The 14,930-nt window shown below is 41.4% G+C and overlaps 1 protein-coding gene across 2 annotated transcripts in view; it reads left to right on the top strand.

Moving 5' to 3' along the window:
- SORCS3 (sortilin related VPS10 domain containing receptor 3) overlaps positions 1–14,930 on the top strand; it is a 268,807-nt gene that overhangs the window by 15,551 nt on the left and 238,326 nt on the right. Inside the window, exon 1 of one of the 2 annotated variants that reach the window (XM_088169310.1) lies at positions 14,014–14,040. The exons of the other annotated variant lie outside the window; for it this stretch is intronic. Coding sequence (XP_088025436.1) covers positions 14,035–14,040 — 6 coding nt within the window. The 5' untranslated portion in view covers positions 14,014–14,034. Of the gene's footprint in view, positions 1–14,013; positions 14,041–14,930 lie in introns of those variants that run through there. 2 annotated transcript variants of the gene reach the window in all.

The raw sequence follows: 14,930 nt of genomic DNA on the forward strand, positions 1-14,930 counted from the left end.
TCTGGATCCCTCACTTCTGCTTGAGTAACTTGTCACTGGAACCCTTTAGTTTGTCTTTTGTTCTCTCTCTTTAATAAAACTGCTGTGCTTGGTTTAAATCCTTGCTATTGCAATAAAATCTTGCCTTGATAAGAACCTTAGCTTGATGAAGCAGGAGCTCTTGTCAGAGCAGCAAGTTTTATTTCAAGGGCATATTTTTCATCTTCATGATGCTGAGTAGGGCAGCAGTAATACCTTCAAAGTCAGTGCTGATACACTGATGAAATATCAGTAAGATGAAAATTAGACCCACGTGCCTTCCCCTTCTCTGGCAGCTGGCAGGCTTGGACAGGATGGAATTTGAAAGCCTCTTCTATCTGCAAGACTGTGCTTCTACCTGTGTTTCATAACAGACAGCAACCAGCAAAGCATTAACACTGTGATAAATTACCAAGTGTCAGAAGCCATCAAGCTGCCTGGGGAAGCAGAGGTGTCTCTTGGAGGGGTTGAGCAATCCAGGAATGCAGTCCCTAAGAAGTAGCTTTGAGTGATGATGAGGGCTTCACTTGCAAAGTTCCACCAAGCAGTGCCCAAACAGCACATCAAACAAAAATGAGGCTTCTTTACTGCCTTGGTAGAGACCATCCTGGCTTGTGGCCTGGCAGGTTCTCTTGCTGCTTTGCTTATGGCCTGGGCTCCCAATCAGTTTCCCAAATTCCATTGTTGGCTGTGCCCTCTCTAGCCCTGCTGTGCTGGTCCTTCACTGTCCTGGGTTTAGGTTCCCCTCTAGCTCAGGTCCTGCTGGCTTGTGTGAAGCAGGAGTGCTTTACAGGGCCTTGATGAAAGCAGAGAGAAATAATCTGGGTTTTGGCTCAGGAGCTAAGGCTCCTTAGCACTTGAGGATGAACGACTTAAAGCACAAACAGGCAGTGCAGTAAAGGTGGTGTATTTATTAGAGCAAGTTCCCATTAACTGTTCTCCTTGACAAGTTAAATATCCCTAGCTGTTCTTGTCCACTGTCATATAAGCTCTGACTCAAAGCCAGTGAATTCCTTGCATTTCTATTGACTTTAATGGGGTTTGGACCTGTGCCCAGGATCATAAGATCAGATGTGCTGGACGAGACCAAAAGTCCATCTATTCCCAATGTCACACTGCTCAGTAGCACAGCTGTATCTGGCAGTGAATTGTATCTGGTATTTCTCTGGAATCTAGAATATGTAGTACAGAGAGCTCTGTAAATAACTGACTGCTTGCTTTGGTGTTTTCAAGATTGTCTGGGCTGGTTGACAGAAAGGAAATAATTTGGGTTTAATCCCTAACCCCCATCACCACTCTGACAGGTCTCCACAGGTTTTGACTTGGACCAAGCACAGACTTGTATTCTGATTTAAAAAAGACAAACAAACACAACCAACCAACAAAAATCACATCTCCCTAAATTGTGGGGAATTGTTTAAAGAATTTTTTAAGTGGAAAGATAATACTTTTATTTTAAAAGGTTAAAACAAAATATTTATTGTATAGTTATGAGAGCAAACTCTAAACAATTCAGAAGATACAAAATATGCTGACCTTATTAAATTGCTATTTTACTGTAGGGAATCACGCTTGAAGATACTGCTTCCTGAGATTTTTTCAGCTATGCTGTCTTGCTATAAAGTCAGTGAAAAGAAGGTTGCAGTATTTATGTGCTCTTGTTGGAGGAAAGCAGTGAGCTCTGTGGGTAAAAATAGAGATTATGGTGTCTGATACAGGGCCTGCTTGTAAGGTCGTGTTGTTTTGTTTTAATTACAGGAATTACCTTGCTGACGTCAGCTTGTAAGTCAGCAGGGTGGATGCTCACACACTGTTTTGGAGGTGGCTAGAAAATGACAGGTAGCTTAGAGAGTGGTTTTTTTTTCGGTTTTGTTTGTTAGTTTTTTGGAATTTTTTTAAAATAATTTTTTAAACTGAAAACTTCAATCTGAAATACCTGTGGTTTTTTGTTTATTTGTCTGGGTTTTCTTAGTTTTTGTTGTCATTTATTTAATTTTTAATATGGGTTTCTTAACTTTTTTTTGCTAATAATAGCAGTTGATAGAAACTAAAATCAAACTCCCTTTTCTTCATCCTGATTTAGAAACTCACCGATTTATGGTGGAGTAGGTTGGGTGTGCTTGAGAATGGAGAGGGAATTACACTTTAGATCTAAATTACTTCATCTCGTTTTTGAGATACAAGAAAAAACTTTAGGAGGAAAAACCGTAGCATTTGCCAGCAGAAAGTTGCAACTGGAAAGGGAGTCGTGAGTGCCTCGGGGGGCAGTGGGGTAGAGCTTTCATGGGTACCACTCCTGCAGGATGGACACGTGTGGGAACTCAGCCTTCACCTGAACCACTGGCGAGTTGTTGCCCCGTGTGCCTCAGTTTCCTCACCTGTGAGAGGCAGCTGACCCCTTTGCAAAGCCTTTGGGAGGGGAAGCACTGGATAAGCACTGGTATCCATAGCTATTGGCAGCTCAGGTCTGAACCAAAGTGTTTTTTTTTTCTCCGTCCCACAGGCAATCAGATATTATCCACTGTTCAAGGCAGGCAATAAATGCAAACAGTTCTACTGTATTTTTTCAATCTTAATTTTCTTGGGTGGCAAAAAGAGCATAACAAAGTTATGAGACCTGTGCCCTGTTTGAACGTGACCCCATCTGTCTGCAGTGGGTTGTAGTCTAAGAGCTGCTGCATAGATGTTCCAATTGAATTCAATTTGTGGTTTGCTTTTTGAAATATAATTTCATTTCTAAGTGTGGAAGGTGTACTGAGACTTGTCCTAGTGCTGGGAGGAGAGTCCTAGTTTGATATTTAAAATGAATTAGTTCAGATGAAATATTTAGCCTTTAAACAACACATTTAATGCAGTGAATTGCATTTTATTTATTAATGGCTGTTGCAATGAGATTTGGAGAGAAATTCTGCTAAAACGCACTGTTGTGATACTGCCAAATATAGTAATGACTATAATATTTTCTTGAATTATTAATATCCACTGTGCCTACAGAGCTACATAAGCATCAGATTTCAAAATTGCTTTTATCTGAAGCCTGATATTTCTCCATTGTTTTGCTTCTTTTTTGTTTTTTTTTTCAAACAATTAAAAAAAATAATTAAAATGACAAAAAGAAACAGGAAGGCCAGTCAGGTGTTGCGACTGTTAAACTCTTTTATCATTATCAAAGCACCCCCAGGAACTGTGTCACAGATTATTTCTTTCTGCCAGTGCCAGGTCTGTTAGCAAAGAGAGTTTCCTTGCATGGGAAGAGTGAGTGAAAAGGAAAGGTGTGTGTGAAAGCCAGGCTGAGGAACTCACTGCTGCTTTGGCACAGCAGCCACCTCCTCTGCTGCTGGACTGTACATCCCTCAGAGGTTATTGACAAAGAAAGAAAGATAGGCACAGCACTTCTAATCTCTGTGGACCAGATTTTCTGCCTCTAGGACAGACACTAATCTGTCAGAGGCTGGTCTTCCAGCCAGTGACTCTTGTCCAATAAATTTGTGGTGCTGGCCCCATGAATGATGGTAAATTCTGTCTGGGGGACCTCAGCACCCACCTCAGGAGGGATGTGCCTTACCTGTTTCATTTCACACGATGTCCAGGATGTTCCTGGATGTTCCCTGCTCCTGGATGCTTGGCCTGATATGAGAGGATAATGGTTTGGCCACTGGTGTCCCCCAGCATTGCTGTGTCCCTTGCCAAGGAACAATTGCAGACAAACTCAGACCTGGTTTAGGGAATTGGGTAGCCCAAGAATGTTTGCTTTTGGCATCTTGTCTTGGGGAGAAAGGAAATTCATCTGGATGGAGGCAGACCCTGATGTGCCAAGTGGTCCCTGGACCAATAAATAGGCTCTAAGCTGTCTTACTTTCTAATAGGGGCATAACAAATGAAGAGCAAAAATGGGATGAAGGTAAAAGTCTCTCTTGATCTGAGCTCTTATTTTTTCACTGTTTCCTTTGAATTGAATACAAGTTGTCTGAAGTCGCCCTGGATTTTATTTGGGGCCTGTAATACCAGTACAGGATGGTGAAGATATAGGAATATACCCAAAGATTTCCCTTATCCATCTAAAGCTATTGCTCTGGAAGCATCCAGTTAGACCACTTGTTCAATTGCCCCTTGCTCTCTTGTGTGACTTTTTAGGTTACCAAGGAGCTGGTGAAAGCTTACAACACACACTTCAGCAACAAGTGTGTTTTCCTCCTCTCCCCACTGTCTTTCCTAGTTTATTTAATTTTCCAATTGAAGATGTCTATCCAAAAGAAGGCTTTGTGAATATTTGGGTGTGTCCTGAAGTACATTGAAGGGTCTCATTTGTGAGTCTGCAGCCAGAGATGTTGTACTGGGTCTGGCTGGGATGGAGTTACCTTTTCCCAAGGCAGCACTCCTGGTGCTGTGCAGGAGCATCTCTAGCTGGAAAGGTGTTGGTAGCACAGCTCTGGCTATTGCTGAGTCCTGCTCACACTCACCCCCATCTCCAAAGGCCAACAGGCTGGGATGGGTGAGAGGCTGAGAGGGCAATGGCATCCCCTAACTCCTGCCATCCCCATGTCCTTTTGAATGCAGGCTCCTACTCTGTCCCTGCTGTGCTGTCTGTAGCCGTGTGAGGGAAAATTGCAGGCTTTATTCCAAGGATGGCTCCTGGGAGCTTCCCCAGGACTTTCTTGTGCCTCATTAGTGGATCAGCCTCAAATCAGTGTCTAGGGAAGAACCAGGGCACTCGGCTGGGCTCCCTGGCTGGGTGAGAGGATGCCCTGCATCACTGGGGGATTTGAGTGGGGCCGGTAGAACGCTGCAGGGGTGAGAGGAGGCACGTTCTTCAGAGGGTTAGCTGACTTTTCAGACGGCTTAGAACAGCCCTACCTCAGAACTATGCGCAAGGGAGGAAAGCACTGAAGGGCTAGAGCTGGCTTCAGGCTTCTTTGGTATTTAGCCTGGAAGGAAAGTACAATCTCCTGCCAGTCCGAATGATCTCTGGCAATTCTCTGCCACCTTCTGGTGAGACAAGGGGAGATGTAACGGGAGAAGGGAAGAAGAGGACGCTGGAGTCTTAGCAGTGGTGGGGTGGTTCAGGGAGATGAAACACTTGGGAGCCAAGCTGGAAGTTGGGAGTAGGGATGGCAGTGACAGTGAGGACTGAGTCAAGCAGTGCTACAGAAAGTAGTGTCCAGATCAACTCCCCATGTCAGCAATTTTTGGGCCAATATCCTTCCCAAAGAGTTTTCATATTAGGGGGAGGAGTGTGGTCCTGTGATGCCCCCTTGGTCTGCATGGATAAATGTTCCTCACGGTGAGGCCACGGGGCTCTCAGCTTGCTGGGTCCCACGCTGCTGTTAGCCACAGTGACACTGAGCCACCAAAATGTACTGAACTTCTGTCACTGCGCATTATCATGGGAGAAATACTGAAAGTCATGCCCTGTTTAACCTCAGAGAAGTTTCTCTGATGGTATCAGGCATACGCCACAGTGACTGCTCAGAGGAACTGACACGGATATTTAGATTTTTCTCATTGGCTTTGCAGAATGGAATTATCTATTGTGAGGAAGAAAACCACTTCAGCTCAAAGAGGCAAAACTTTGTAGTAAACAAACTTTCACTTCTGTGCAGGGGGTTGTCGGAGAGAAGTGATGGCAATAAATAGATTAATTAGGTTTCATAAAAACATAGTAATTGTATGTAATCTCTCTTGAATATAAATAGAGGGATCTAAGCAGATGCTGTGCTGAGTGAACATACCATCCTTGACTCCTATAACTGCTCCAGAGAGCAAAAGCTCCCTTCTTGCTTATTTGCACACTTATTTCTTATGCTTGTTGCTTACCTTTTGCCACCAGAAATTGATAGCCTGCTTCCACATGCTAAAAGACAGATTTTGCTTACCACTGGAAGAGACTGTGACATAATTGTGACCACCCAAGGCTTGGTCTGAAGCCCTGCTGCCTGAAAAAATAGACAGGAGCTGACTTATCTTTCTTTAGCTGTCACTTGCCTTGTAGTCTTAGGCTGTGAAATGCATTTATGAGGTGATTGTCTCAGCAAAGATATCATCCATTTTTTTCTGAATTTCCAGACAATATCTTATTTGTTTTACATATTGATATGCATGTTACTGTGAATGTGACTGAAACAAAGTGGTTATTGCTTTCTAGTTTTCCCTGCTTAGACTGTGGAGAGAAAATGAGCTTGAGCTTCCTTGGTCATGTTGTAATGATTACTGCTGTTGATGCTCATAAGAAGTAAACTGCAATAAGGAGTGTTAATATTTAGTCAGGAAGCTATGTATTAAAAATTTATACTAAAGTATTTTCCCCAAAATTACTTGTGCTGTTTGCAGCTGGAAGAAGAAAGAAAATATAGAGGAAAGCAGAATAAAAATGTTTCAAAATGCTTTATTAATATATTATCTCAAGTGACTTTGCTTTCAAAATAATATTTTTATGTTTAAGTGATGTCATTGAAAAATATTAGCCTTGCTAAAATTTTTTAATATTTTACATTGCTGTTTACCAGTTTTATGACAAATGTTAAATTGAGTAAGAATTTTTACTTAAAGATTTCAACTGCATGTACTTCTACTTTTAAAGTGAGAATAAAATCAATATCATGAGTCTGTGTAAGACTCAAGGGAGAGGAGAGTGATTACAGAATTACTATTGACATGGTTTTCAATCAATTCTCCAAGAAAATTGAAAATTTCTTGAAAAGTTTCAGCTTTAATCAAAGGACTTTATGACAAAGTACTCTATGAAGAATAATAGGAAATTGCTTTGATTGTTTGTTTTTGTTTAGTGCTAGTAAAAATATTTTAAATATTTTGAACAACTTTAAGATTGTGTGATAAATGTTTATAAAAACAGGGAAAAGGTTGAAACTTGAAATAGGAGGACAGATACTTTCCAGTCACCTGCAGTCATAGATAAATCTGTCAACATTTATAATCTGAAATAGGAAGTTTAAATATCAAGTATCATGTGCTGAATGCTTATATTGAACTGCCTACAATCAATCCATAGGGTCAACTTTTAAAATGTCAGAGGTTTAAATAGTATGTGTTGACAGGAAGCTGAGATCTGCTCAGAGCACTCTTGTGCAGCCCAAGATGCCATTTTTCCCCAAACACGGTGCTTGTGGCCAGTCAGTCTTGCTGGCAACATTTCTGAAGTAATTGGCACTGTCTTTAAAGACTCTTGGTGTGGTGGGTTTTGGGGCACTGGAGCTGATTCTCTTTTATGTTTCATCTGGAGCTTTGCCCTTGGTAGCTTTGGCCTTTATGAAATTTTTCTTTTTTTATTAAATGCCGATGCAAGAGAGGAAATTACTTGTGAAACTGGGTGAATTAATGATTATTTCAAAGGAAGATATATCTGTTCTTGAAAGTCAAGAAAGAATTTAGCATCTGCTTTCAGAGCAAGGCTGCACAAATGGATGGAGAGAGACAAAGTATGATGAGGGTTTGTGCTAGCACAGAGGGTGTCACCACAGCTCATGAAAGCACACTCCCTCTGCAGTGCTGGGCATTTGAAAATCGCCCTCTTAAATAAGCAGCCATCTGATAAAGTCCTTTAGAGGAGCTGAGAGTGCAGCTCACTGATTAGTGAGCTGTCATCTGGCATCAGGATTTGATGCCATCTACTTTTTCTTGGGCACCTTGTTACCATAAATCTCAGGGGCTCCTTGGAAGGACTGAGGCACCCCCTGGTCTTTTGGGAATTATGTCCACAGGTTAATGCCTACTTTGAGGCTGAGATGAGGCATTCTTGGGTCTGGCAATGAAACATGATTTATTGAAAGTGAAAACTGAAACCTTTATGGTGAAAGGAGATAAAAAGGAGAGGGTAAAATAATGCAGTAAAAGAGTTTACCCGGCCTTTCAGCTTATTTCCAGTATTATTATTTACTACATCAGTAGTTTAAAACTCTGACTTTGGATCCAGTCCTCTCCACTTGCTTGTGGTGCTAATGATCTCTGCTCAAAGAGCCTTCAGTTCAAGCTCAGCATCCTGTGAATGAGATCCCCCAGGCCTTGACCACCAGCTCTCTCTGGTGCTCTACAAGACATAAAAGAAGAAAAAAAAGATTTATTTTCTCCTGAGTGATGGGAGAAGAGCTGCCACCCAGATATTACTCAGTGTGTTGTGGGCTGTGCACTGGAGGAGTTGAACTGCTCTTCTCAGAGTCTCTCAATGTTTAAGAACACACTGATTAGGAGCAGGTAAAAATAGCAGTGTAGGAGGTTGCTCACTAAAAGACTCCTTTAAGTAGGAGGAGAAAATAGAAACTTTGCTGATTAACTACATATATGTATATATATACACACACACAGACAGCCTCTGCTAGGAAACTCTGCAGGGAGTTGAATGCAGCAGCTTCTTGTGATCTGGAAGTAGCTGGTTGTATTATCCATGAAATGTGCTTTGATACTTCAGTCATCAGCTCCAACATGTTTGTCACTGTCTTCAGGACTTTTTACCTCATTTGCCTAGTCTCCCAGAACCGTTTTCCCATCCCTAAAACATTTGCTTCCTTGTTTAGTCTGTGCAAGAAGCATGTCCTGTGCCAGCCTCATCCCAATCCTTGCCTATATGTGAGTCTTGTGTGCTCACATCAGCAAGCGTGGGGGCTTGTTCAAACAGTGATGAATCATGCAGAAAAAGTCCAAACATTTAAAGGTGTGTGCTCTTGGGGAAGGGATCTGTCTGGGCTTCTTAGGACTTCAGCACACTTCTAACTTTTCAGAACCGTGGATATATTAAATTTTGTGGTGATGCCTCTACCTTTTGGCTGGGGGTAACTCATTCTCTGCATGGGGCAAATACTCTGCCTTGATGGATTTTGGTTTTTGGACTTTTGAGTCTTGATGGGAACTCTTGGATATTTAAAAGGATGCTCTCAGAATGGGTATTCATGGCCAGGGAGCTGTTTAGATAGAGGCAGTTCAAGAGTTAACTGTGCTCTATGCAGTTGTGCTGTTTCCATGTATCCCCATCAAGCCTTTAACTCCATAGCAACCACATGTGCATCTCTGCCTCTTCCCTGGCTCTCCTCACAGCCTGATTAACGTGTGCCAAAGGCAGGATGCTACTGAGTGATAAATTCTGTACAGTTGGTTCTTCTCATGTTTTGCTGTGACCCATTTACTCTCCTGGGATTAGAGCTGACCCTCAAATTATGCAACTCTGGTATTTCTGAGGATGTTTCCCTCTGCTCCTATCTCATTTTGTAGCCAAGTCTGTGGTTGTTCTGCAGTCATTTTCCTCAATAATGTGATTTTTTTTTTTCCCCCAGGTAATTTACTGCAAGCAAGAAAAGTTATGTCTAAGTTTAGTTTTGACATAAAACTATAGTTATTCATATGCTCTGTGTTTTTGAAAGAAAATGCATATTTTAAATACATAGTTTAATTAATTCAGAGTCTGATTTAATTACCTAGAGGAGGAACAAGTAGCAAGTAAATCTGGTTTTTCTCTGTTGCATTTTTGGTCTATGTTTATACTTAACTATCAAGGTCTTTGGTTCTGTTTCGAATGAAACTGGTTTTGTGAAGTGTGAGTTGTTTGTTGAGGTGGAGCTGAGCAACACTGACAATGTCTAAAGGTTTCACCATAGGAATGAGCAGGTTACTTGCCTGTACCTTCTTAAAACACAGATAAAAGCTGATGCCCTGAATTGTGCTGGCTGATTATTGTTGCTCTTTTGCTCCCTTGCAAACAGGTAGAAAAATGTGTTACAAAATACAAGTTAAACCAATTTTCTTGGCCATTGGGACTATGCTGTGAGTTTGCATATGGCCAATTACCTCTGCTCATCTGAGAAACAGTAATTTCTTATGTGTGGTAACTTAATTGTTCATAATTGGTCTGTCTGTACCCTGCGATTTCAAAGCACCAGATAGATGGAAAAGCTCAAATGGATCTTTAAACAGATGTGATCCAGGCAGCCAGCAGTGCTTTTTGCAGATAGATGGCATGCCAGATCTGTGCAGGTGTACAATGGTTTTTCATTATCTGCTTTGGACAGGATGGGGACAGAGAACACCGACTCTTGTAAGACTGCAAGACTCCACTTTACTTGCTGGAGAAAATGTAATAAGCCAGCTGTCCTTTAGAGATTGCAAAAGTGCCAAGGAAAACTCATGGCATTTGTGGCCTTGAAAATAAAGCCACTGCAGGGTGAAAATCTGATTTTTTTTTTGCTCACCTATAGTAAATTGTCATGGTGGTCTTTTGTAGCCTCAGTCACAAGAAAAAACCTCAAAGAATCCCTTTAAATGAAAAATTACCATATACTGTGAGAATATTAGGGTTAATGGTACATATACTTACCTTGACCTCGTTTTGCCTTAGGTGTTGGAAATGACCACTGTGGCAAAGCAGAACTGTGGATTAAATGGACCCTTGTTCTGACTCAGAGTGGTCTTATGTTTCTGTGGCATTGTCACTGAGACTGGAGGAAAAAAACAAATCTCCAGCATTTTTAGTGTTAGAAAATCAAGACATTACTTTATTCTTGCCTCATCTCCCTTGAAGCCATAACCAAGTGCAGAGCTTCCCAAAACCTGGCAAATCCGAAAGCTAGCACAGGGGAGTGGGGAGGTGCCCCTGCCAGAACAGGAAGTGTTGAGACCTGGACGAACAGAAAGTAAAAAAAAATAAAGCAAAACTAAAATCTCAAACATGTCACATTTTAGGAAGTATTGAACACTCTCTTCTTTCTTTGCTGGTGGCAGGGGGTTTGTGACATTCATGCTGTCTCAAATTGGTGACTGCCTACAATTATCTTGCATTTCTCTGTGACTGTTTGGATTCTACTGTACCCACAGGGATCAAAGAGCTGCCAGAAGAGAATATACTTAGCATGAAAGAGTCTCTGAGATACTAGTTTAAACAGTTCTGACTTCCTCTGCTCTAGAAGATAGTGGCATAGTTTTGTTCTTGCTGATTCATTTTAATATTTCCTGAGAGGAAGACAATTTTCCCAATCTTTGATTTAGCAAGGGCTTTGGTTATTGAACGATGAGACTTCCAGGGTTATAAGATGTGATCTTAGAACAAGATTTGAGCGATTTAAAGAGTTACCATCCCTCAGCAGAGTCAAGGTAAAGGATTTTTGCTGGAGCAACTTCAGCTTAACTCAGCATGAAGTCAAACAGGTTCTTGTGCTGGCTAATTAACATCTATGTACTGTTTAGCCAACTTTCCTTTGTGTTTTCCAAACTGATCTGCCAAACACTGGTGGTCTCCAAAGTACAGTAACTCTTGTAGATTCCTGCTGATCATTTAAATGAGTTTGTCAGTTTGATGTGGCTGCTTCTTGGCAACTCAGGGTGGCAGAGTTGAGAGTCGTCCTTTGACTTCAAGTTTGGTTTATTTGCTGAACATTAGGTGTTGGGAAAAAATCATGAGAGTGCTGTTCCCTCTGGAATGTGACAGCTGGTGCAGTACTGTCCTGTACTGCCTCTTCCTAGGGACTATAACCTAAAACATGTTTGCAGTGAAATAAGAAAAGAAGAAATCGGTTTTGTTTGGGGAGTTTGGTGACTGGGAATCTTAAAAGCTGGATTTTATTGTCTACTTTTATTACTGTTAAACTAACTGATGCTTTGAGGGAAGTTAGAAAACCTTAGTGTTTTAGGAAGCATTCTGTTGCCATCTTGGGAGTGTTCGATATTTCATCTTCTCTTTATTTTTGGCTGTGAAGATGTCTGCATAAGAATGAGATCTTGCTTATGAGTCTGCCTACTTGCTCCAACTATGGCCAGCTTAATCTCAGGTGTAAACACCCTGAAGACTTGTTTCTTCAGGCTTTGTGAGAATAAACATGGTTAATAAAGGGGGGGATAACCATGAGATTAAAAAAGCTTTCCAGGGAATGCACTGGTATCCTTTATGGTGCTGTTAGTACTAATTTTGCAAAAGGGGTATTTCTGCATTACTGTGTGAAAGTCTGAGCTCTGGGGAAACCTTGTCTTTAAGCTGCATGAGGACTTGTAGTCCCTTCCTTTCCCAGGTGGCACAGGGTTAGAGGTTACACAGAGCTGATGTGACTCTCTCGTGGTTTGACCATGCTTGGGTTTTGCAAAGTTAATGGAGATCCTGCCTAGAGAACTGTGCATGTTGGAAGCCTTAATAGTTGAAGCTCTGAAGACTCAGCTGCATCGTGCACTTTGCATTGTGCCATATGACAGCTGATTTCTCCTGGCAGCTGGCCGAGCTCTGGGAGCTTACGTTTCAGCAGAAGGCTCACTGAATGAATGTGCCTCTGCAAAACACATTCAGTTGGTGTATTTTCTGGGGGAAATCTGTCAGAAAATTCTGAGCAGCTGTAGTTGCAGCTTGCACGTGGGGTAGGGATTGCCTGGTGGTAGGAGTGGGTGAAAAGGAGGCAATCACATCTTATCTCTTGCTTGTTTCAATAGGAGTGGTGGTTGAATCTCTAAGTATTGAATTCCTCTGTGCCAAACCATTGATATTGACAGGAGCCTTGTTATCCTTGACACTTGGTGGAATTAATGATTTGTAGAAACTTAATGAGATGATTGTTTGATGATTTTTCAGTCCTGGAGATTGCAGTGATTCTACTGACTGCTACAGCCAGCAGGTTTCCACTTGGCTGTTGTGTCCAAGCACATCTGAATCTCCTTTGCTTGCACCAGTGCATTTAGGAGTGAGTGATGCTTACATGTGCTTTACTCAGCATTATGTGCTAAGACTGTGGTCCTTTTGTTTCCTAATCTTGTCCTATTCCCTAAGGTTCATACTGATACCAGCTGTAATAAACTACAGATATTTTATTCTGATGAGCTGTCAACAAGAAGTATCACTGACAAAGATGGTTAATAGCAGCAAGAGATGGAAAATGGAGATGAGAATAAAACCTTTTCAGGGAGATTTTAGTAATTCTCTTGTGATCCTAAGTGTTGATCTTGGCTGCACAGAAATGATGGCATGTACTAAGATGCCTTTTGCTACATGGGGAAAAGTAGAAATGACCTGTCTGCAGGGTGAATCAGGGAGGAAGGCCTGAATCTTGGAGGCTAGATGTGACATTCTTGTTTCCAGAGTCAGAAGGTGTTGGGTCAATTGGCTGTTGAAAGCTTGGCTGCTATTTCAGCAACAGGTCTACACAGAATTCTTTAGAGACATATTAAAATCCTTCCTGAAGAGAGGTGGGCAAATTCAGAGTGACTGATAGGGTTGTTTATATTGCTTCTGGAGGTTGTTTATTTTGTGGTGCTGGGCTTTGTATTTTTTTTTTTTTTTTTTTATTTTTTTTTATTTTTTTTTTTTTGTTTTTTTTTTGTTTTTTTTAGCCTGGTACAAGACACACATGAGTGTGCACATGCACACATGTATGGAGTCCCTGGAACCCAGAGCCCTCTGCTTGGAGTGATGGTGCAGATACCAAAGCCCAAGTGGAAAAGTACTTCTGGGTCACCAGCTAATACCATACCCTTGCTTTATTGATTCTCTCCTTTGGTGGTGGTTGAGGGGAGGGGATATTATGGAAGAGATCAGTTCCTTCTCTGGCTCCCTGAAGCAGCTGGAGCTTGGGAACATATTCCTGGGCACCTGCTAGCTGGAGGCTTGAACTGGTCGTCCTTGCTTGCCTGGCTCCAGTTGAGTAACATTCTTTAAAGTGGGGATAGGGCTGTGGGGCTGTGCCATTCCTGTCTGATGGAGTAAGGGCAGAAAATGAGGTTCCTGCAAGCACAGTTCCCTTTGTATTGTTGGGGAGTGCCTTTTCGAGGAGGTGATGATTCCCTGCCCTGTCCCATTCTTCCACAGCCCTTCATGCACATTCCAGTCCTTAGTAAGATGGTAAGGCATGAGGGAAAGTGATTCATTTCCTGCCAGAGGGGGAGGTTGTTTCTCCCAGAAAACTTTGTGAAACCTTGCAGCCTCTGATTCTCCACATGAAATCCAAATCTTTGAGGGAATGGATGCTTCCATTGGTGTGGATAGCATTGTATGATGCCTGATGCACTGAACCTGGAATGGGAGCAGCCAGGGACTCAAACTAATTCATGAAGGTTTGTGAGCATTTGTTTCTCTTGCTGTTGTGCTGTTATGCAGTCAGGAGCAGGTCTTGCCTCCTACTCAGCTTCCTCCTTTGGAAAAAAGAATAAATGCAAATGGATTTTGTCTCCTTGCTGCTCAGGGAAGTTGAGTGTTTTGGTGGTGAAACATCAGCTGTGTATGATATTGGGACTTTTGATTTTTAACTTGTGTAATTTCAAAAAAAGACACCCATGGGAAGTTGTATGGTTTGCAATCCTCCCTACTGTGAAGAGGTTATGACTGTTTTCCTCTTTGTATTGTCCTGCAGTTGATTTTTGAGCCAGGTAGGGAGGATTTTCTGTGAGTTGTTCTCTTTTTTACTTTCTTTTTTCTTCTCATTAAAAATAAGCTTTTCTTCTGCAGGGCAGGAGGGACTTTAAAAGAATGGATTGGTAAATATACCCTGATTTCACCAACCATTCATTATTCCCATGGGTTTGAGTTATTTGCTGCTTCTTACTTATTTTTCTTAAATTCTTTGACCAATTCTACTAAAATTATTTTGGGGAAGAAAGTGTGAAGAAAGCAAAGTTTTTTGAAATGCTATAGCTTTTCTGGTGTTTGTGTCCTTTTGGTGTGATTTCTTTTTCATGTGTACTTTGTTTATGGTTGTTTTCTTAAGAATAATATTTAACAAAGGTGTTCTTTTCTATTCAGCTGTAGGGAACCACTTGAGTTTTTCAGCTTTAGAATAAGAACAAAATGTTTAGATTAAAAGGGCAGAGAAATGTTTGATTTTGGTCAAAGGAATATGCTATTAAAAAGATGTTTGGAAGGAAAATTATTGACAAAGCTCTAATATTTAGGTACTGAAATGTTTCTAAGTGCTTCCTGTGCTTTATAACTCCTTCCATTTCTTGAT

The sequence above is a fragment of the Sturnus vulgaris genome, chromosome 8 (genome assembly GCF_052056855.1).
Source record: "Sturnus vulgaris isolate bStuVul1 chromosome 8, bStuVul1.hap1, whole genome shotgun sequence".
NCBI classification, from domain to species: Eukaryota; Metazoa; Chordata; class Aves; order Passeriformes; family Sturnidae; genus Sturnus; species Sturnus vulgaris.